We start from the raw sequence: 21726 nt of genomic DNA, 5'->3' as shown, positions 1-21726 counted from the left end.
TTCATGAGGGCTCTGCCCTCATGTCTTAATCACCTCCCAAAGGCCCCACTTTCTAATGCCACCATCTTTGGGGGTTAGGATTTCAACACATGAATTTTTGGAGGGACACAAACATTCAGACCATTCTCACTCATTTTATCAATAGTTATGGGAAAAGTACATTTCACCTGAAAGATTAAATTTTTTTTTTAACATCTTTATTGGGGTATAATTGCTTTACAATGGTGTGTTAGTTTCTGCTTTATAACAAAGTGAATCAGTTATACATATACATATGTTCCCATATGTCTTCCCTCTTGCGTCTCCCTCCCTCCCACCCTCCCTATCCCACCCCTCCGGGCGGTCACAAAGCACCGAGCAGATATCCCTGTGCCATGCGGCTGCTTCCCACTAGCTATCTACCTTACGTTTGTTAGTGTGTATATGTCTATGACTCTCTCTCGCCCTGTCACAGCTCACCCTTTCCCCTCCCCATATCCTCAAGTCCGTTCTCCAGTAGGTCTGTGTCTTCATTCCTGTCTTACCCCTAGGTTCTTCATACATTTTTTTTTCTTAAATTCCATATATATGTGTTAGCATACGGTATTTGTCTTTTTCTTTCTGACTTACTTCACTCTGTATGACAGACTCTAGGTCTATCCACCTCATTACAAATAGCTCAATTTCGTTTCTTTTTATGGCTGAGTAATATTCCATTGTATATATGTGCCACATCTTCTTTATCCATTCATCCGATGATGGGCACTTAGGTTGTTTCCATCTCCGGGCTATTGTAAATAGAGCTGCAATGAACATTTTGGTACATGACTCTTTTTGATGAAAGATTAAATGTTAAATGGCTTACCTGTTTGAGTTCTGTAACAATTTAGATCAAGTAGGCATATATAATAAGTTGGAGATACATTGTAAATGTATCCTTTCTGATACCCTCCTAATGGGATGGTGTAATTTAGTGGACAGAATATGTTAGAATTTGTTCCTAGAGGGAAGGATTCATTTCAGTGTTATATGATGTATTAGCCTAGGGCTGCCACAAATGTGGTTTAAAACAGGAACTTACTGTCTCATAGTTCTGGAGGTTAGAAGTCTGAAATCAAGGTGTGTACATGGTTGCTTCCTTCTGAATCATCTGTTCTATGCCTCTTTCCTAGTTTCAGATGGTTGCTGGCAATCCTTGGCATTCCTCGGCTTATAGATGCACCATCTCTGCCTCTGTCTTCAAATGGTGTTGTCTTACCTGTGTGTCTGTGTCTGTGTCCAAATTTATCTCTTCATACAAGGATACAAACAATTGGATTAGGTTCCACCCTAATCCAGTATGACCTCATTCTAACTTGATTACATCTATAAAGACCTTATTGACATATAAGGTCACATTCACTGGTACCAGGTGTTAGGACTTGAACATATCTTTTTGGAATGACACAGTTCAACCCGCAGCCTATAGGTAGACTTTAATGTATGTGTTATTTGAACCAAACTCTTTCAAGTTTTAACCTGCCCCTTTTGGCTTGAAATGTAAAGTCTTTAGAACATGTATCATTCATTTCGTTTCATTTTCCTTAGTCTCAGCCAAATAATTTGTAACTGCACATCATTTTGACAGATTAACTCTGTTTTAAAAGCACATTTTAAAATTCATAATGCTGAAAGTTTTGGACATAGGGCCATTTTCTCTTTATTACACTGTAGATCCACCCACATGGTTTACAGTGGTGAATTTAAAGCCTTTTTAAAAGTTGATCCTTTTGTCCAAATTAAATACTTCAAAAAACCCAAAATCCATGAACCTGGGACAAAATTTAAAGGATACAAGAGAGGAGACTTCCCTGGTGGTCCAGTGGTGGAGAGTCTGCCTTCCAATGCAGGAGATGCAGGTTTGATCCCTGGTTGGGGAACTAAGATCCCACATGCTGTGGGGCAACTAAGCCTGTGTGCCACAACTACTGAGCCCATGTGCCTCAACTAGAGAGCATGCGTTCCGCGAACTACAGAGGCCCTGTGCTCTGGAGCCTGTGGTCCACAACTAGAGAGAGAAAACCCGCACGCCACAACTAGAGAGAGGCCTGCGTCGCAATGAAAGATCCCGCATGCGTTGAGGAAGATCCTGCGGGCCACAACTAAGACACAACCAAAAAAAAAAAAAGAAAGAAAATAAATTAAAAAAATAAATATTAAAAAAAAAAAAGATACGAGAGAGTATATATTGAAAAGTAAAATTCTCTCTCTCCTCTGTCCCAGTCATCCTGTTTCCTTTCCCTTATGTTAATCACTTACTTTTTTGGTTTCCTATGTATTTTCCGTGTACTTAGAAATACCTATGTATATTTTATATATATATATATGTGTGTTTTCACATATATTTATGTGTATGTGTAGCTTACTGGTTTCTGTCATACAAATGGTCACATACTATAATATTATTCTGTACCTTTTTTCCCCCCTATTTAACATTTTAGCTTGGAGACCATCAATGCATATTCATAGAGATTTTTGATGTTTCTGTTTTACTCTATTTTGCATTTCTTTATTTGAAAATACAAAGTAGGCTGTTTTCTTTATGTAAATCTTATTGGATAGCATTTAAAAAATTGGCTAAGTATAATTTATATACAAGAAAATGAACACATTAGGTACATAGTTTTTGAAAAAGATACATACCCATGTATTTCCCACCCCACTCAGGGTGTAAAACATTTCCACTACACTAGAAAGTTTTCTCCTGACCCTTGAAGTTAATCCCTGTTACCCCACCATCCCAGTGCCCTTCTCAACAACCACTGACCTGATTTTTATCACCAGAGATTAGTTTTACCTATTCTAGAGCTTGATAAAAATAGGATCATACAGTGTGTACTCTTTTGTATTTGGCTTCTTTTATTCAGCATAATGCTTTTTGCAAGTCATTATATCAGTATATTCTCTTTTACACCTTGCTTTTTTTCACTTAATATTGGAGATTGTTTCATATCAGCTTATAAAGAGTTTCCTCTTTTTTTTTTTTCTTCCTTCTTTTTATGGCTGCATGGAATGCCATTTTATGTAGTGTGAGTACATTCGTGTTGTTTCCAGTCTTTTGCTGTTACAAGCTATGCTGCTGCAGTGAATGATCTTAAACGTGCATTGTTTTTTGATGTGAGAGTGTATCTATAGGAACAGTTCCTAAATGTGAACGTATGAGGTCATAGGCTATCTCCACCTGTAATTTTAATTGATATTGCTAAAATGAAATGAAATCTTAAATGGAAACCCCCATTTACAGAATAGTGGAGCTGCTCTGGTGAAGAAGGGATGGAAAGCCTAGATAGAGCTTTGTGCTCTGGTACCTGTTCTTTTGTAGCCTCTGAGGAACTTGTGTATAATTGGTTCTTTCTGGTATAGACTGAAAATCACTGATCTTCCGAATGGAGAAGCAATAATTGCTGCTGGGTTTTTGTTTGTTTCAAGTAACTACACCAAATGTGAGTGCATTAAGATTAGAATGGGTATTAATACTTTGCTATAAAAATATAAAAACCCTGAATGAACTTAAAATCACAGTGGTAGTTGGTTCTACTTCTACTTACTGGTAATAAAACTGCTCGAGACCAAAAGCTGTTGTTCTCTTTCTTGGAATACTGAGAGTGTATTTTTGAATGTGCCTTTCTTAGTTTGTTCCCTTGCTTGTAAATTGAATTAATAATATCTCTGAGTTAGGTATAATTTTTTATTTTAAATTCCTCTGAAGTGATTTCTGTAAGTAGTAACAATATTTATGTGACTATTGCTCTTTAAGTATTGCCCTGGAGGAGAGCTGTTTGACTACATAATTTCCCAGGATCGCCTATCGGAGGAGGAGACCCGAGTTGTCTTCCGTCAGATAGTGTCTGCAGTTGCTTACGTGCACAGCCAAGGCTTTGCTCACAGGGACCTCAAACCAGTAAGTGACTGCTTCACAGATGGTCACCTGAGAGTTCAACATCATTTACCTGTCATTACTAGGTTTCCAAATGTTCTTTCTGTTTAAAATTTGTCTGGGCTTTGCTTTTTGTTGTTATTGTTGTTCTATTCCTAATGTATCACTTCTTTTGCCTCCTTGACTTTTGACTCCTGGTAGGCTCTTCAGGTTAGACTTATTATTGGCATTCTTTTTCTCTGTCAATTATGTGTGACATTATAAATATCTTTGTAGTCAGCTGCAGAATATGAACCTCAGGGTTTTATTTCTAGGAAAGAAGAGTTGTAGTATTTTCTTTGAGAATATTGTCATTGAGTATTTTCCTCTCAATACTCTCTTCCTGACACCATCTTCCTTTAATTTTCATTCCATTATGCTTCAGAAAGGAACAGTTCAGTGGAATGAACAGACTCAACTTTTCAAGGACAGAATAAAAATTTGATACTCTTAAGTCTGTAGGCTCTGACTGATATGCATGATGGTGAACATGGATTTTAATGTTATTTGGTACTAGGGTTAGGGACCTAGAATTGGTCTAACAAGATATGGCAGTTTCTATCCTTTTCCCTCTGTTTCTATCCATTCCCTCTGTTTATATCCAACACTTTGATTTGAGTTCAGACTTGCTCTTTTTGTTCAAACTTGCTTTTGGCACACATTGTGTTTGCTTGTAGTTGAACCCCAGAGCACCAAAGAGAAAATGGTTTATGCTAATGTGTCTTGAGGGGAAGCAGGATAGTTATCAACATTCATCTTCTCTTCCCTTATGTTCTTGTCATTTCATTCTTTTTTAATGATTTTCATTCTTGTACCCACGCTGTTTAATATAAACAACCTTAAAGTGATTTTAGAAATAGCTAGAGGTGGGATGTGATATAAGGAAGACAGTATATAGTTATGAAAATATCTTTGTTTTTTCAGGAAAATTTGTTGTTTGATGAAGATCATAAATTAAAGCTGATCGACTTTGGTCTCTGTGCAAAACCCAAGGTAAGTGCAGAGATAAAAATGCATTTATTTCCTTTGTCAGTGTACCTCTTATTATGTTATCTTACACTGACTTCCACTTAGTCTTTATTGAGCCTGGTTGCATCCATTGAGAAGAATGTTCAATTTCATGGTTTTTATAAGTTCTCTAGATGATTTTAATATACAACCAAGGTTGAAAACCACTGCTCTAGGTCCAGGGTTGGTCCTGCTGAAGACCCCATGGGTATGCTGTGAGAGAATTTACAGCACCTAGGTGACAGGAGGCTGTCACAGTGTGAATGCTGAATTGACCATGTTCTTGCAGTTAGAGTGTGTTGCCACTAGATGATGCCTTTGTTGATTTAGATATGAGTTTTGGGAATTTAGTGCAAATCTGTTCTTTATTATCCAAATGGTTATATAACTAGCAGTTAGTTACATTTTGAGAGACAATCCCCTTTCCTTCGAATAGAAGAAGGAAAAAGTCCATATGCACTTTAAAATTTATACTGTGATATATTTCTTTAATTTGCACTCCATAGTTAGGTACTGGTGTTCTCCAGCATACCTTCTCTTTGAGGTGGCTTTGAACTTCTCCTGTGTGGCTGCTGTAGGAAGCTTCCTCCCGAGTTCTCTAATGATGGTATTCACAGTCTCTAAAATGAGCTGTCTACCCTCATTAAGGATGTTGAAATTTCAGACCTGTCTCAGCCCTTTGGAGTCCCATGATTATTTCCTGCCCCAATCAGAATTAGCTGCATGCAAAGGGAGGCAGATTTTGCCCCTTTGGCTGAATGTCTGATTCTTTCTGATTTTCCTCTCCTTCCCTTGGCTCTTCAGAGATTGTCATTCGAGTCTTGTGTCTGGGAACCAAATGCTAGAAGGCATTTTTTTCTGATCAGCAGGCAATAAAGATAAAGCATACTTTGAGCAGATATGCTGGTTTTAAGTCATGTTTATCACAGGAGGCAGTGGAGAATGTCTGTGACAGACTCCCTTAGCCTTTATTTATGGCTGCCACAGATTCAACCCACACAGACACCATCTCAAAAAGCAGGGGTTGGCTGGGAGAGGGTGGCCTCAGCTTTCCTAAGCTGAGGAGCTTACTTCTGGGTGTGTGTAGCAGTTGTAAATGAAATCTCACAATTTCACAAGTCATCTGCCATTTGTGGAACTCTGTATAACTGTTGGGCAGTGGTATCATTTTCATTATGTCTCCATATTTCTGTGGGAGACCAGAGGAGTTTGAGCAGATTCCTCATTTGAACAATCTGGAAGCTCAGGTCGTGATTTGTGTTATAACCGAGTCTAGAAAGCAAACTCCCAAGGCACTATTCTGTGTAGCATTTGCTCTCTTCCCTCTAGGGGAAAAGAAACTCTTCTGTATTTGTAAAGATTTGATATTGGAGATAGGGTCCCATAGAGAAAAAACCCTTTTCCTTGAGTACTTGGGAGTGGGAAGACATGGGTGCTTGGATGTATGTTAAGCTGATTATTATGCTAATGGATGCCTAGGGAAGTAGGAACCTGGCTTGACTGAGCTAAGGGGGGAAGGATTTTTTTTGTTTCGGGTTGTCGTGGTATTGGAAATCAGGGAAGAGGAAGCCACATGTGCGTGCATGCACATAGGCAGAGTATTGAGTTGGCAGCAGAAGTCTTTTATTTTTATTATTTGGGGTAATTCTTCATCTAGCATCTCTCTGCTTGTGCTGAAGAATGTTTATCAGGGTTTTAATTTTCTTAAGGGCTGTAGTTAATAAGTGTTTCATTTTTATCTTATTGGCAGGGTAACAAGGACTATCACCTGCAGACATGCTGTGGGAGTCTTGCTTATGCAGCACCTGAGTTAATACAAGGCAAATCATATCTGGGATCAGAGGTAATTATTCACTGATTAATTCAATATATAACCAATATATGTTTATTGGTGACCTGTAGTGAGTCAGGCACTGTATGTTGAGGGTGTAATGAGGTAAGAAATAAACTTGTTAATCAAAGAGCTGTCTATTCAGAGAGTGAGATATGTAAAGTAATAAGTGAAATGAACAACTTGCAATAAATATAATAATACACAGTATACTTCTGAAACAAGGATATATTTCTGGTTGTTGTGGTTGCTTTTGTGTTTAACTGTGCCATAGTTTTAGACTGATTAGTCCAGCCAGGTAGAACATGAGGCCAGGATTATAGGTGCAGTTTTCAGAGATGCTGGTTAGCACAGAGAAAACGTGTACTTTGTTCACAGCCAACTATTCAAGGCCAGCAGTCCCGTGTAAGAGGCCCAGGCTCAGAAGGCCTGGGCATTGCCTGCTTAACCACTGGCTACCGCGAGCTAGTCAGCCCCTTCCACTCTCTGGGGTACTGGTTTTGCTGATATTAGTATCATAAAATTAAAAAGGTTTAGTTGTCAAAAGATCTGGAAATGCTAGGTTGAACAGTTTTCTTTAGTTAAGGACATCTCCAAATCTTAATATGTTCCTGTACAGTGTCTTTTTCTTTTCTTTTTTTTTTTTTTGCGGTACGCGGGCCTCTCACTGTTGTGGTCTCTGCCATTGCGGAGCACAGGCTCCGGATGCGCAGGCTCAGCAGCCATGGCTCATGGGTCCCGCTGTTCCACAGCATGTGAGATCTTCCCGGACCGGGGCACGAACCCGTGTCCCCTGCATCAGCAGGCGGACTCTCAACCACTGCGCCACCAGGGAAGCCCTGTACAGTGTCCTTTGAGAGTAGAACATCACAGACGGCAGTTAGTCTCAATTTTATGCACCTACAGAATCCACTTTTTACGTGGAGCATCTTTTGGAACTGGTGTTATGCGGGAGAAACTTTGAGATATGCCGGTTTACTTAATTTGTAACATGAGAAGATGGGGACTAACTTGTTTTTGGTGACCTTTTATTTGGATATAATCTCAAACTTACAGAATAGTCACAAATGTGGAATGAGGAACTTCTGTATATATGTAGCCAAATTCATAATTGTTTACATTTTTCCCTATTTGTTTTATCATTCTCTATGTTTGTACGTATGTGTATTATTTTTTGAACCAGCTGAGAGTAAGTCGGAGACATCATACCCCTTTATCATTAAATACCATGTGTATATTTCCTAAAGGAAGGACTCTCTCTTTTATAACCACACTTTAGTTATTGAAATCAGATAATTTAACATTGATACAATTTATTAAATATTTATTTATTTGGCTGCATTGGGTCTTGGTTGCGGTGCGTGGGCTCTTCTTTGCGGTGCGTGGGCTCTTCGTTGCAGTGCGCGGGCTCCAGGGTAGGCGTGTTCAGTAGTTGCGGCGCACGGACTCCAGAGCGCTTGGGCTTAGTTGCCCTGTGGCATGTGGGATCTTAGTTCCCCGACCAAGGATCGAACCCGCGCCCCCTGCATTGGAAGGTGGATTCTTAACCACTGGACCACCAGGGAAGTCCCTGATACAATTATTTAATCCACAGTTCATATTCAGATGGTGTTAATTGTACCAGTAAGGTCCTTTATAGCTATATTTTCCCTCTAGTCCAGGATTCCATTCAGGATCATGCATTGCATTATTGTGTTTCTTTGGTCTTCTTTAATCTGGAAGAGTTCCTTAGGCTTTCTTTATCTTCATGACCTTGAAATCTTTGAGGAAGCCAGTTATTTTGTAAAATGTCCCTCAATTTGAATTTTTTTTTTTTAAAGAATCAATTTTATTTACTTATTTTTGGTTGCATTGGGTCTTTGTTGCTTCAAGCAGGCCTTCTCTAGTTGCGTTGAGTGGGGGCTACTCTTCGTTGCAGTGCACGGGCTTCTCATTGCAGTGGCTTCTCTTGTTGCGGAGCACGAGCTCTAGCGCACGGGCTTCAGTAGTTGTGGCACACGGGCTCAGTAGTTGTGGCTCATGGCCTCTAGAGCACAGGCTCAGTAGTTGTGGCTCACGGGCTTAGTTGCTCCGCGGCATGCGGGATCTTCCCAGACCAGGCCTCGAACCTGTGTCCCCAGCATTGGCAGGCGTATTCTTAACCACTGTGCTACCAGGGAAGCCCCCTTTTACTTTCTGTCTCTATGAGTTTGACTATTCTAGGTACCTTGTATAGTGGAATCATACAATATTTTTGTGTGTGTGTGACTGCTTTATTTCACATAGTGTAATATCTTCAAGCTTCATCCATGTTGTGTAGCATGTATCAGAATTTCGTTCCTTTTTAAGCTTGAATAACATACCATTGCATGTATATATCACATTTTATTTTTCCATTCATCCATGGGTACACACTGGGATTGCTTCCACCTTTTGTTTATTGTGAATAATGCTGATAGAAACAAATATCTCTTTGAGACCTTGCTTTCAATTCTTTTGGATATACACCCAAATGTGGAATTGCTAGATCATATGGTAATTCTATTTTTAATATTTTGAGGAACTGCCATACTCTTTTCTGTAGTGGCAGCAACATTTTACATTCCCATAACAGTGCACAAGGGTTCCACATGATAGATCCTTTCACAAAAATCCTTTGGAGCGAATACTGTTACTCTGTTTCATAAGATAAAGAAGATGAAGAAATTGAGGCTCAGAAATTAAGTGCCTTTGCAGGGTCACAGCTGGCAACTATGGGTCAAGATTTGAACTGAGTGAGGCCTTACTGCACACCTCTACTCTTTTCACTGTTCCATTCAGTCTCCCAGAAGGAGTGGTAATCATATGCCTGATGCTCACAAGATTCCTAGAGGTCTGGTGATGAGGCCCTGCTGGTTTGAATGCATCAAGATTTTCCTATAGGATCTTGTTTTCTTATCCATTTTAGTTCAACTTTCTATCCTTCTAGGACAGTTTCTTAAGGACAGTGTACCAAGGAATTGTCTGGGGGCACTTGTTAAAATATGCAGAGCTCAGGGCTGTGCATGTTTAGAGTTTTTGGTTTTGTTTTCTGAGGTGGGGCTTTAGCAATCTTCATTCTAAAAAAAGTATTTTTGGTTATTCTGTTGCTCATGGTCCAGATCATGCTTTAAGGAATGTTCTATGGTAAACATCTCTAATTCATTTTGTAATTTCTCAGAGGAAGTGGTTTCAAACCCCTCTTCCCCCCAGTTATTTTTTTCTTATTTGGCAGTTGGTAGCTTATAGATTTACTTGTATTTTCTTTGGTTTATGGTTTTAGTTGATTCATTTATTCTCATATCCATTTCAAAACAGTGAAGTGAAGGTGCTTTGATGCGTTAACTGAAGAATACTTTTTCTACTTTTTTTTCTCTCTAGCAAGCTTTTGTAGATTTCTGTGGGGATGTTACTACTATTTTCTTCATCTTTTCCTTTAACCTCAGATGTAATCTCTCTTTTGACCTCTTCTTATGGCATTTGATGAGGCCATGTTAGCCCACTCTTCCCTGTGTAGTCTCTTTACCTTGACTATAACACCCTGGTCAGGAGTGCCATGCCGTCAAGACTCAATTTATAGATGAAGCATTTGATATCTTTCAGGCATAAATGGTTAATTTCTGACCTCCTGCAACTTGGAAGAAAAATCTGGTGTTTGCTTGAAAGTAAATTGTTCACTTGGGGCTTCCTAGTTGAGTCCTAATAATTTGATGCGATTTGGTAGGCAGGACTAGGTGTGAAATTTGTGTTATTTAGTATAGGTACTACCTAGATGTGTGATGCTGCTGAAGTTATTTTAACTCTATTTCTCCCCTCTGTCCTTTCCCCCCACCTTATTTTTTTCTTTAAACATGCTACATGCTGCCCTTTTACCTCTTAAAATTTTCCTAAGGTAAAGGCTAAGCTCCTTTCTGGGACTTTTTTTTCTTGCCCCTTCCCCCCCCTTTAAAAAAATTTTTATCGGAGTATAGTTGCTTTACAATATCATGTTAGTTTCTACTGTATCCTTTCTGGGCTTTTGAGATTTGTAGGGCTATTTGTGCTGGCAGGCTAATTTCTATTCTCGATCCTTGAAAAATCAATTGTTGAACTTTATTAAGGTGTCTCTACATAGAGAGGACTTTACAGTATAGCTTAGTTACATTTGCAGATTATCAGCAGTAAATTTTAAGACTTGTTTTGACATCCTCATGCATGTTTACATAATCCTCATATGTAATAAACCCTCAGTAGTACTATAGTTTTGTCTTTCAGAATCAGAGACCTAGGGACTTCCCTGTTGTCCAGTGGGTAAGACTCTGCACTCCCAATGCAGGGGGCCCAGGTTCGATCCCTGGTTGGGGAACTAGATCCCGCATGCATGCCGCAATTGAAAAAAAAAAACAAAAAAGAAAAGATCCCCCATGCGACAGCAAAGATCCTGCATTCTGCAACTAAGACCCACTGCAGCCTAAATAAATTTAAAAAAGAATCAGAGACTTAATCTCATCTTCTTCCTTATCATGCCAAATCCATCCAAGCCAACTAGAAATGATTTTCTGTTGAGCATTAGAGGGGAGTGCACTGAACTAGTCATTCTGAACTGAACTGGTCACTGGTCAAGAGACCTACCTGGGTGGCCTGCCATTGACTGGGTGACTTTGGACAAGCCTTCCTTTCTGGGCTTCAGACTGTACAAGGAGCAGGTTGAATTGGATGATTTCTGAGCTCTTTTCCAGCTCTGTGAAGATTCCATGTAGTGCCATTTTGAAATGTGTTCTAATTTTTTTTTAATTATTATTTTTTTCTCCTCAGGCAGATGTTTGGAGCATGGGCATACTCCTATATGTACTTATGTGTGGCTTTCTACCATTCGATGATGATAATGTCATGGCTTTGTACAAGAAGATTATGGTGAGTATTACAAGGCACAGAATTTCATTGTAGAAGTTTTCTATGTTGCAAACTATATGCTTCTGTTTATAAAAGTACAAGAATAAGCAGAAGTAATGTATGCTGCTAGAAGTCAGGGTAGTGGTTACTCTTGGAGGTGGTTAGTGACTGAAAGAGAGACATGGTGGGGCTTCTGTTTGGTTTTTGATCTGGATGATGGCTATACTTGTACTCAGTTTTTGAAAACTTATCAAAGTATACCTTATGATAGGTGTACTTTTCTGTATGAACATTATACTTCAGTAAGAAGCTTAACAAAACAAAAACAAATGGGAAAGTAGACATGTAAGCTGATTTTTCTGGTAAGAGTTTTTGTTTTGTCTCCTGAAATGATGCCTTAGTAAGTTGCTGTGTTAAATCACATTTTTGTTTATAGTTATGTTAAAATAAGAGAAACTGTTTCTTTTTGAAGGTAAAATTTGGGTTTAAGGTATAATAAAAGCACAGTTAAGAGTACTGTAAGCTTTGTTAAAGTCATATATGTCAGAGATAGAAAGTAGATTTGTGGTTATGGGGCTGGCGGGGGAGGGGTGGAGTGGCAGTGGGGAGTGACTGCTAACGGGTGCAGGGTTTCTTTTTGGGTTGATGAAAACATTCTGGAATTAAATAGTGGTAAAAATTACACAACTTTGTGAATATACTAAGAACCACTGAACTGTACACTTTAAAAGGGTGAATTTTATGTTATGTAAACTATATTCAATTAAAAAAACTCAAAAATCATATATAGGAAGGAAAATAGTAAAATTCTTTTTAAAGAGTTAATATTCAAAGCAAGCTAACAAAAGAAGACATGTAAAGAGGAAAAGCACCATATTGTGTCCATAGCAAACCAAAGTCAAACCAGCAGAACAACTTCTCTGAATGTGGCTTGAATTCCGTTCTGTTTAACAAATATTTCCTAAAGGTCTTCTTTGTATGAGATACTGAAAGACGTGAACAAAGATCTATGAAACTTCATCACTGTCTGCCAGATTTCTTGTTGGAGACAGATACAAGGCTATCTAAAAAGGGGAAAGGGTGAGGGGTGCCATTTTATAACAGATCTTAAATGAAGTTAATACAGGAGTGGGTGTGGGATTTAGGAGAACATCTTATAGTAAGTGAGGTTTGAGCTGGGCTTTAAAAGAAGGTTAGAAGCACTTCAGAAAGGGTTGTGGGAGAGAGCATACCTGGTAGGCAGTATCAGCCAAGGCATAAGATGGGAGAAACGTGGGAAGAAATGGACAGAAGTTTTATGTGGCTGGACCATTAGGTCTCTAACACCCTTTAGGTAGGGAGACTACCTACATCAGCTCTCATTTCTGGAAAGTAGCACACAGAATTGAAAGTGGTAGAACCAGTTGGCTCTTTGCCTACCCTACTGAACAACCAAGTCTGAGGGCACTGAGTTCAATCTGCAGTTATTTTATTTATTTGACTTAATAGTTTTTCCTGTATCCCACCCTGGAAAAAGCTTTAAAATCAGTGCCAAAACTGCAAGAGTAGTTTTGGGAAGTGATGGAATTGCAGTAGTTCCAATTTCTTGAAGGCTGAGGAGCTCTGATTCTACAGGATCAAAGAGAAGTCATGTTAGCAGTAGCTGTTGCCACTGTTTTGGGGAACCGTGAGTGCTTGTGCTTCTCCTTGGTGGGGGGAGATGGATGGGGCAGTGGGCTGGAGGCCAACCTCCTGGAGCCTGCTGGGGTAGCCAAGACAGCCCGTATTTCCTCCCATCTCTTCTCACAAACCCTCCCCTAAACTTTGCAGGGTAGCAGTTGTTGCCTTGGCTCTGCTTCCTGCCTGTGACAGCAGTTCCTGACCTCACAGAGCCACATTCCCCATGTCAACAACAGGATACAGGGAGGGTAGTGTTAGGATTGCTTTGTAGTTTCAGCTTTAGTTAACAGATGTGGAGTGGGAAGGAGGCTTGGTCTTTGGGCAGCTCAGTAACAATTTTCCAGTTACACTTTCTAAAAACATTAGGTTGACCTCTTGAGTTATTCCCTCTTTTTGCTGCTCTTTCTATAAAGTAGAGCTCTGTTTTTTGGTCTGAAAATAACTTTAGTATTACAAGCTACTAGTATGTTTTCCCATATTCTTTTTCTGCTGGGGGTACTGCATGCCAGAGAATAAACTGTCCGACAAGGTTCTCCAAAGATGAAGTAGAATTGGATCTGTTTGGTGTTATAGCATGAAATCATACCTTCTAGAATTCTAGAAAGACGGTGTGGGGACACATGATCATAGAATTTCCTTGTTGGAAAGGATCTTACCAATCATGTTTTCTCCTCTCTGCTTCTTGTTTCATATTTAAATCCTCACTAAAACATCTCTTGCCCTGGCTATGTCCAGGTAATCTCTCTCAGGGCGGGGGAAGCCTTAGCTGATGGACTTAGCGCAGTGGTTCACAACCCCGGCAGCATACCAGCATCTCTTGGGGTGCTTTAAAAAATTTAGGGTCCAACTCCTGGAGCAGTTAAATCAGAATCTCATTGGTATTTTTAAAATCCAGGATCTCTACTTTCTATCTGTGGACTTCGGCAAATTACTTAGCTTCTCTGTGTGTCAGCTTCTTCATCTGTAAAATGGGTGATAGTAGTCATAACGTAGTGTTGAGTTAGTTCATTTATCGTAGTGCTCAATAAATGTTAGCTATTATTATTTTTAATGAAAGGCCCAACAATCTTTTTTTTAAAAAATATTTATTTATTTATTTGGCTGCGCTGGGTCTTAGCTGCGGCACGCAGGATCTTTGTTGCCGCATGCGAAATCTTCTTTGCAGCGTGCAGGATCTTCTTTGCGGCATGCAGGATCTTTAGTTGCAGCATGTGGGCTCTTTTAGTTGCGGCATGTGGGATCTAGTTCCCTGACCAGGGATTGAACCCAGGCCCCCTGCATTAGGAGGGTGGAGTCTTAACCGCTGGACCACCCGGGAAGTCCTAGCTATTATTATTGACATACGTTTCTAAATTTGGTTTGCCAGTATTTTGTTCAGGACTTAAAATTTGTTCAGAGATTAATATGTAGTTTTCCTTTCTAGAACTATTTTGTTTGTTGTTGGTTTCAAGATTTTACTAGCTACATAAAGTTGATTGGGAGTATTCTTCCTTTTACTGTTTCTTTTCTTGTGTGTGTGTGGGGGGGCAGTATAAGGTTGGAATTTTGGGGTGTTATGGAATGTGCTTGAAAGTCCATCTCCACCAGTGACTTCTTTATGGGAAGATTTAAAAATAGTAAGTCAGGTCACATCCCTTTATTGGAAGCTCTCCAGTGGCTTCTTTCCTGTTTCACTCAAGTACTACAAGCCAGAGTTCACCCTGTGGGCTGTAGGTGTTATCCTAGGTGAACTGGCCTCCCATTATCTCAGTGCCCTCACTGCTTACTCATCTTAGGATGAAATTCTTAAATCTTAAGTCTTAAGTTCAGTCTAGTTACTGAACACCTAATCTGTGCCAGGCACTTTTCTAGATGCTTGGGATATATCAGTGAATAAAACAGATGGAAGGTCCCTGCCCTCATGGAGTTTATATTGTAGTGGTAGGGAAAAAATAGTGGTGGTGGTAGAAAAAGATAATAAGCATAATAAATAAATTATACTAAAAGATGATACTTGCTTTAGAAAAAAGAAAAAATTGGGCAGGGTAAAGAGGAATCAGGAGAACAGATGGGGAGGGGTGTGGAGGGAAGAGAAGGGCTGGTTGCATTATTAAATATTAAATAAGGTGGTCAGAGGTGAGATTTGTGCAAGACTTGAAGGAGGTGAGAGTGTTAGTCAAGAGGCTATCAAGGGAGAGAATGTTTCAGGCAGAGGAAGCAGAGCAAAGGCTAGTAGGTAGAAGCATGCCTGGTGTAGTCAAGGGAGGGCAGAGGGCTAGTGCCACTGGAGTGGAGTAAATGAGGAGAGCCGTAGGAAATGAAGTCTCAGGGGACAGGAGCTCCAACTGCCTTGGGCTCCATAGCTGTCATAAGGATTTTGGCTTTTTCTCCAAATGAAATGGGGAGCCACTAGAGGTTTTTTTTTTTAAAAATAAATTTATTTATTTAATTTATTTATTTTTGGCTTCATTGGGTCTTTTGTTGCTGTGCGCGGGCTTTCTCTGGTTGTAGCGAGCGGGGGCTACTCTTCATTGCAGTGCACGGGCTTCTCATTGCAGTGGCTTCTTTTGCTGTGGAGCACGGGCTCTAGGTGCGCAGGCTTCAGTAGTTGTGGCACCCGGGCTTCAGTAGTTGTGGCTCGCGGGCTCTAGAGTGCAGGCTCAGTAGCTGGTGCATGGGCTTAGTTGCTCTGTGGCATGTGGGATCTTCCCGGACCAGGGCTCGAACGCATGTCCCCTGCATTGGCAGGTGGATTCTTAACTACTGCGCCACCAGGGAAAAGCCCCCACTAGAGGGTTTTGAGCAGAAGAGAGACATGGTCTGGTTTAGATTTTATCAGGACCATAGTGGCTACTGTGTGGAAGGAAATAGGCTACAAGGAGCCAAGAGGAGAACCATGGAGACTGGTGAGGAGGATATTGTATATTGTAGTAATTTTCAGATAAGAGATGGTGGTCATTGAGGTAGTGAGAAGTGGTTGGATTCTGGGTATCTGTTTTTTTTTTTTTGGCTGTGCTGCGTGGCATGTGGGATCTTAGTTCCCCAACCAGGGATCAAACCCTTGCCCCTTGCAGTAGAAGCACGGAGTCTTAACCACTGGACCACCAGGGAAGTCCCTCTGGGTGTCTTTTTTAAAAAAATGTATTTTAAAATTAACATAGAGTAAAATAATTTTTCGTGTGTAACAGGTCTACGAATTGTAACACACATATAGATTCATGTAGCCACCACATAGTCAGGATATATGTTTAGACTAATCTGTTGTGTTTTGAAGGTATAGCTAACATAATTTGCTGATGGATGGGATGAGGGGAGTAACCTGAGCAACTGGAAAGTTGGAGCTGCCATCAACTGAGATGGAGAAGACTCCTGGTAGGGCAGGGATGATAAGGAGATCAGTTTTGAACATAAAGAATATGTCTATTTTGTCGAATTTTTCAAATTTCTTGGCATAAGTTTGTTTATTTACCCAGTGACAAAGTGTATATCAGATTTTTATGTATTTTTTTTCAGATTAGTTTATAATATATAAGGAATCTTATATTTTATCTCTCTATGCTACCCCCTTCCCAGATTTTTCATACAAATGGTAGCATACCACGAACACTGTTCTGCATCTTGTCTTCTTCTCCTAACAGTGTGTCTTGGAAATCACACCATTTCATACCCAGTTCAGAACCTTTTCATAGAATTCACTTCACAGAATTGCAGTGTATATATGTACCTTAATTTATTTAACCAGTCCTAGGTTAATTGGTATTTAAGTAGTTTCTAAGTGGTCATTTTGTACATTGTGAATATATCTGTAAGAAAATTCCTGGAAGAGGTCTGGGTCAAAGGGTATGTAAATTAGTAATTTTATTAGATATTGCCAAATTGCTTCCCAGCAAAGTTCTATCAATTTATACAACTACCAGCAGTAGCATGAAAATGCCTATTTCTCCATAATCCCATCAATATAGTATGTCACCTTTTTCTATGTTTAAGATTTTTTTTTGGCTATGCAGGAATTGTTTTATTTTTTTTGGTCAAATTTATCAGTCTTTCATTGTCATATTTGGAAAGGATTTCCTACATAGATTATTTTTAAAATTCCCATGTTTCCTTCTAGCATTTTTATTTTATTTTTTTTTACGTTTACATATTTGATTCACTTGGAATTTGCTTTGCTGTTGTTTCTTGCCTTTAAACATCACTAAAAAAATTGTAGAGATTTGTTTTCATATTCTGGATCCTTGTTTTTAAAAATCTTATAATTGTGATTACAATGTAGCCATATGTACTTGGATTTGAGGTTCACTGTTAGCAGTAATGTGCATAAGTGTATTTCAAATAGTCTTGATAATTTCAGGTTTCAAGACCACTTGTTAGATCTTATTGGGTCTTTTTTTTTTTTAAATAAATTTATTTATTTATTTTTGGCTGTGTTGGGTCTTTGTTGCTGTGCGTGGGCTTTCTCTAGTTGCGGTGGCTTCTCTTGTTGCGGAGCATGGGCTCTCGGCACACAGGCTTCAGTAGCTGTGGCACACAGGCTCAGTAGGTGTGGCTCGCAGGCTCAGTAGTTGTGGAGCACGGGCTTAGTTGCTCCACGGCATGTGGGATCTTCCCGGACCAGGGCTCGAACCTGTGTCCCCTGCACTGGTAGGAGGATTCTTAACCACTGTGCCACCAGGGAAGCCCCTAGGTCTTTTTTTAACCTTGTGTTTTGGCTGATGGCCTCACACTAAGAGTAAAGGTGTCAGCTCTGTTATTGTTGTTTGCTTGTGCTTGTAGCAAACAAACAACGTTTAATCTGTGGTTTCTTTGCAAGAATCTTTTAAAACCAGTTGGCTATTTTGTGAAGATTTAGTTTAGTTAAACCAGATACTATGATCTGTAAATCCATTTAACTGGGCACAGTAGTTCACAATAGGCACAGAGTGGTGCAAGGTAGAGCCACTGTCACCTGTCATGTGTCACTGTCACAGTCAAGGAAGAATGACTTCATTCTGTAGTTTATGTAGGGACTAGTGAGGGTGCCATTGCCAATCCATATACTAAGTTTTAATAAAGTTTAATTTTTGTCTTATTTTTTAGATAGAAATGAAAGTCCTAATATATTCTTTCCATGCCCTAGTGTGTCTTCTTACATGCCTTTGAAGACCCCCAATCAAGAATAATGAGTGGTCAACTCTACATATTCTTTAGATGGTCTCTCAATTAATATAACCCCTCTCAGCCAAGTTATTGAATATCAGTAAATTAGGGATTATTCTCCCTGGAAATTTACTGAAGTTATGGCTGAGCTGAATAAGAGCAAAAGCAAATGTCAGTATAACTGGTGCAGGAATTGACATCCTTCTGTGAACATTGAGTCTTCCAAGGATACTTGATTTCTTGGTGATGAGTATTTGGGAATTGCAGTAAAACATTATACTGTAAAGGATGACTGTAGTAGGGAGTTCCCTGGTGGTCAGGGAACTGGGAAGTGAGATCTCATAATCTGTAAGGATGACTATAATAATTTTATCCAAGAAAAATTTTGAATACTTGCCTTGATCATGCAAGTCTCAATAAAGATGTCTGACTTTGAGCAGTCTACCTTCCATATACCCTGCGGATATATACCTAGTAAAACAAAATGAGGTGTGGATTTACTAAGTATAAACTTTGATTGTAGAATAATTATATCTCCTTTATAGCAATGATTATACAGGGCTATAATTCTTGATTTGTGATGTTAAAATGATGTAATCCACATGTAAGAAGAATACTTGGCAGGAAGGCATGCATTCAGTTCTTTCAAGTCATACCCAGGCATTAGGGGCAAGTTAAACAGAAGGGTAGGTAGGCAGGGAGGGGGGGTTCGGTGGGTGGGGACATATCTTTGTTTTATCATATTGAAAAGTACTAGCTGTTCTGTCAAGAAATCATTCCTCCCAAACCTCACTCTTGAGTAAGTAGCATAATGTACAATTCTATAGATGTGTGAATAGTTAAGAGTCTGTGTTGGAGCTTAATTTACTCCTTTCTAGAGTGCTAAATGCAAGGAAAGTTTGGTTAATATTTTTTTTTTTTTTTTTTTTTTTTTTGCGGTACGTGGGCCTCTTACTGCTGTGGCCTCTCCCGTTGTGGAGCACAGGCTCCGGAGGCTCAGGCTCAGCGGCCATGGCTCACGGGCCCAACCACTTCGTGGCATGTGGGATCCTCCCGGACCAGGGCACGAACCTGTGTCCCCTGCATCGGCAGGCGGACTCCCAACCACTGCGCCACCAGGGGAGCCCTCTTGTCTTGTTCTTGATCTTAGAAAAAGCTTCAGTCTTCCACCACTAAGTATGATGTTAGCTATGGATTTTTCATATATGGCTTTTACTATGTTGAGGTAGTTTCCTCCTATTCCTAGTTTGTTGAGTATTTTTATCATGAAAGGGTGTTGAATTTTGTCAAATGTTTTTTCTGCATTAACTGACATGATCATGGTTTTCACCTTCATTCTGTAAATGTGGTCTATCACATATATTGATTTGTGTATGTTGAGCCAAACTTGCATTTCAAGAATAAATCCTACTTGGTCATGGTGTATAAATCTTTTAATATGCTGTTGAATTTGGTTTGCTAGTAATAATTTTTTAAAAAGTAGAATAATAAAGTTTTGTGTGAATCTTGAATCTCTAAAGCTGATGTGGAAAGTGGGGGAGGTGCCTTCAGCAGGCCAGGTCTGAGTCTCTATCTCTAGATATACAGAAGTAGAGTTCTATGCTTATTTGGGTTGTGCTGAAGTCTCCTCTGCCTAGAGCATCTACATCAGTCTTTTTTTGTTGTTGAAATTTTTTGCTTTTCTCCTCCAGTTCCTTTTGTTTTCCTCCGGGGAGATAGAGCATTCTGAAGTATGTGTTTTTCAAATTTTTGTGACCCTTGCACATGGTTGCTTATTCTTATTCTATTACAAAAGTAATACTAAACATTCCTGAGTTTTTCTTATTTGCCAGACTCTGCTCTGAGTGAGGTAGTTGCTATTATTGTCCCCCTCTTATGGATGAGGAAACTAAGGGGCAGAGACCTTACATAACTTACTCAGGGTCTTATAGCTAGTAAGTGGCATAGCTGGGATTTGAACTCAGCTAGTCAAGCTCAGAGCCCGTTCTCATACCACCATGAGATATTGTTTCTTATCTCTATAGTTGCTAGTCTCAAGAGAATCGTAGACCCCCAGAGCAGAAAGTGATCCCCATCCCAAGCTTCTTTTTGTGTCCATTAACTTGGGAATGTTCCCAGACATTCCAACTTTTCAGATTTACCAGGACTATATTTACCAGTTCTCCTAATTCATATTAGGTATTGTGCATCAGTTTTTCTACTCAATTTAGGTGTCACCCCTGGTAGAGCAACTTGTCCTCATTTTCTTTATCAGTAGTGTTAAAGCACTGTCGTAGTCAATTATTTCCAAGGTCCAGTCCATCTTTGAATAGCTATAAGTTCTCTGACTTCTATTTATTCACATTCAGTTTTCCTTGTTTGTTTCAGCCTAGTATTTTCCTCTGTTGATATTTTGAATCTTGATTCTGATCTCATGTAATATCAGCTGTCCTTGCCAAGATTGTGACATTTTGTACATTTTTTAAATATCTCTAATCAAAGTTGTTGATTAAAAAACTGAATAGAGGTCTTCCCTGGTGGTGCAGTGGTTAAGCATCTGCCTGCCAATGTAGGCAACACAGGTTTGAACCTTGGGCCGGGAAGATCCCACATGCTGCAGAGCAACAAAGCCTGTGTGCCACAACTACTGAGCCTGCGCTCTAGAGCCCACGAACCACAACTCCTGAGCCCATGTGCCACAACTACTGAAGCCCATGCGCCTAGAGCCTGTGCTCTGGAACAAGAGAAGCCACTGCAATGAGAAGCCCGCACACCACAACGAAGAGTAGCACCTGCTTGCTGCAACTAGAGAAAGCCCACGTGCAGCAACGAAGACCCAGTGCAGCCAAAGATAGATAGATAGATAGACAGACAGATAGATAGATAGATATTTTTTAAAAATTAAAAAAAAAAAACAACTGAATAGATCTAGACCACCCCTAAGTGTTCTCAGTTTTTAGCCTGTATCAGATACGCTTAACCAAGATTTTGTGGTTTTATCCACAAAGATAAAATAAGTGACTGTTAATACCTTATTGAAATTAAGCTACACTATATCTGTGGTATTCCTCATTTACTGACTTAACTCTAAGCTTGCTTTTTTTTTTTTTTAACCTATCTGGACCCAAACTTCTATGCTATTTATTTGCCTTCATTTGCTATTACTGCGAGTTCACATTCATATGGCAGCCATGGAATTAATGCTCCTAATTATTATTATTATATATATAAAATATATAATATATATTATAAATATATATATACGTATATATTTTTTGGGGGGGCCGTGCTGCGTGGCTTGTGGGATCTTAGGTCCCCAACCAGGGATCAG

At 39.5% G+C, this 21726-nt stretch overlaps 1 protein-coding gene across 9 annotated transcripts in view; it reads left to right on the top strand.

The window, feature by feature from the left end:
* The window catches only part of MELK (maternal embryonic leucine zipper kinase), a 70106-nt gene that overhangs the window by 4719 nt on the left and 43661 nt on the right, over nucleotides 1–21726 (top strand). For 6 of the 9 annotated variants that reach the window (XM_082843224.1, XM_082843220.1, XM_082843222.1 and 3 more), the window contains 4 exons: nucleotides 3776–3919; nucleotides 4859–4927; nucleotides 6693–6785; nucleotides 11565–11663. In XM_082843224.1, coding sequence (XP_082699350.1) covers nucleotides 3776–3919; nucleotides 4859–4927; nucleotides 6693–6785; nucleotides 11565–11663 — 405 coding nt within the window. The remainder of the gene's footprint in view (nucleotides 1–3775; nucleotides 3920–4858; nucleotides 4928–6692; nucleotides 6786–11564; nucleotides 11664–21726) is intronic. The other 3 variants (XM_082843226.1, XM_082843223.1, XM_082843225.1) reach the window with 2 other exon arrangements.

Source organism: Leucopleurus acutus (assembly GCF_964270905.1).
Source record: "Leucopleurus acutus genome assembly, chromosome: 7".
NCBI lineage: Eukaryota > Metazoa > Chordata > Mammalia > Artiodactyla > Delphinidae > Leucopleurus > Leucopleurus acutus.
The sequence above is the reverse complement of the archived record's forward strand: the minus strand, read 5'-3'. Positions and strand labels throughout refer to the sequence as shown.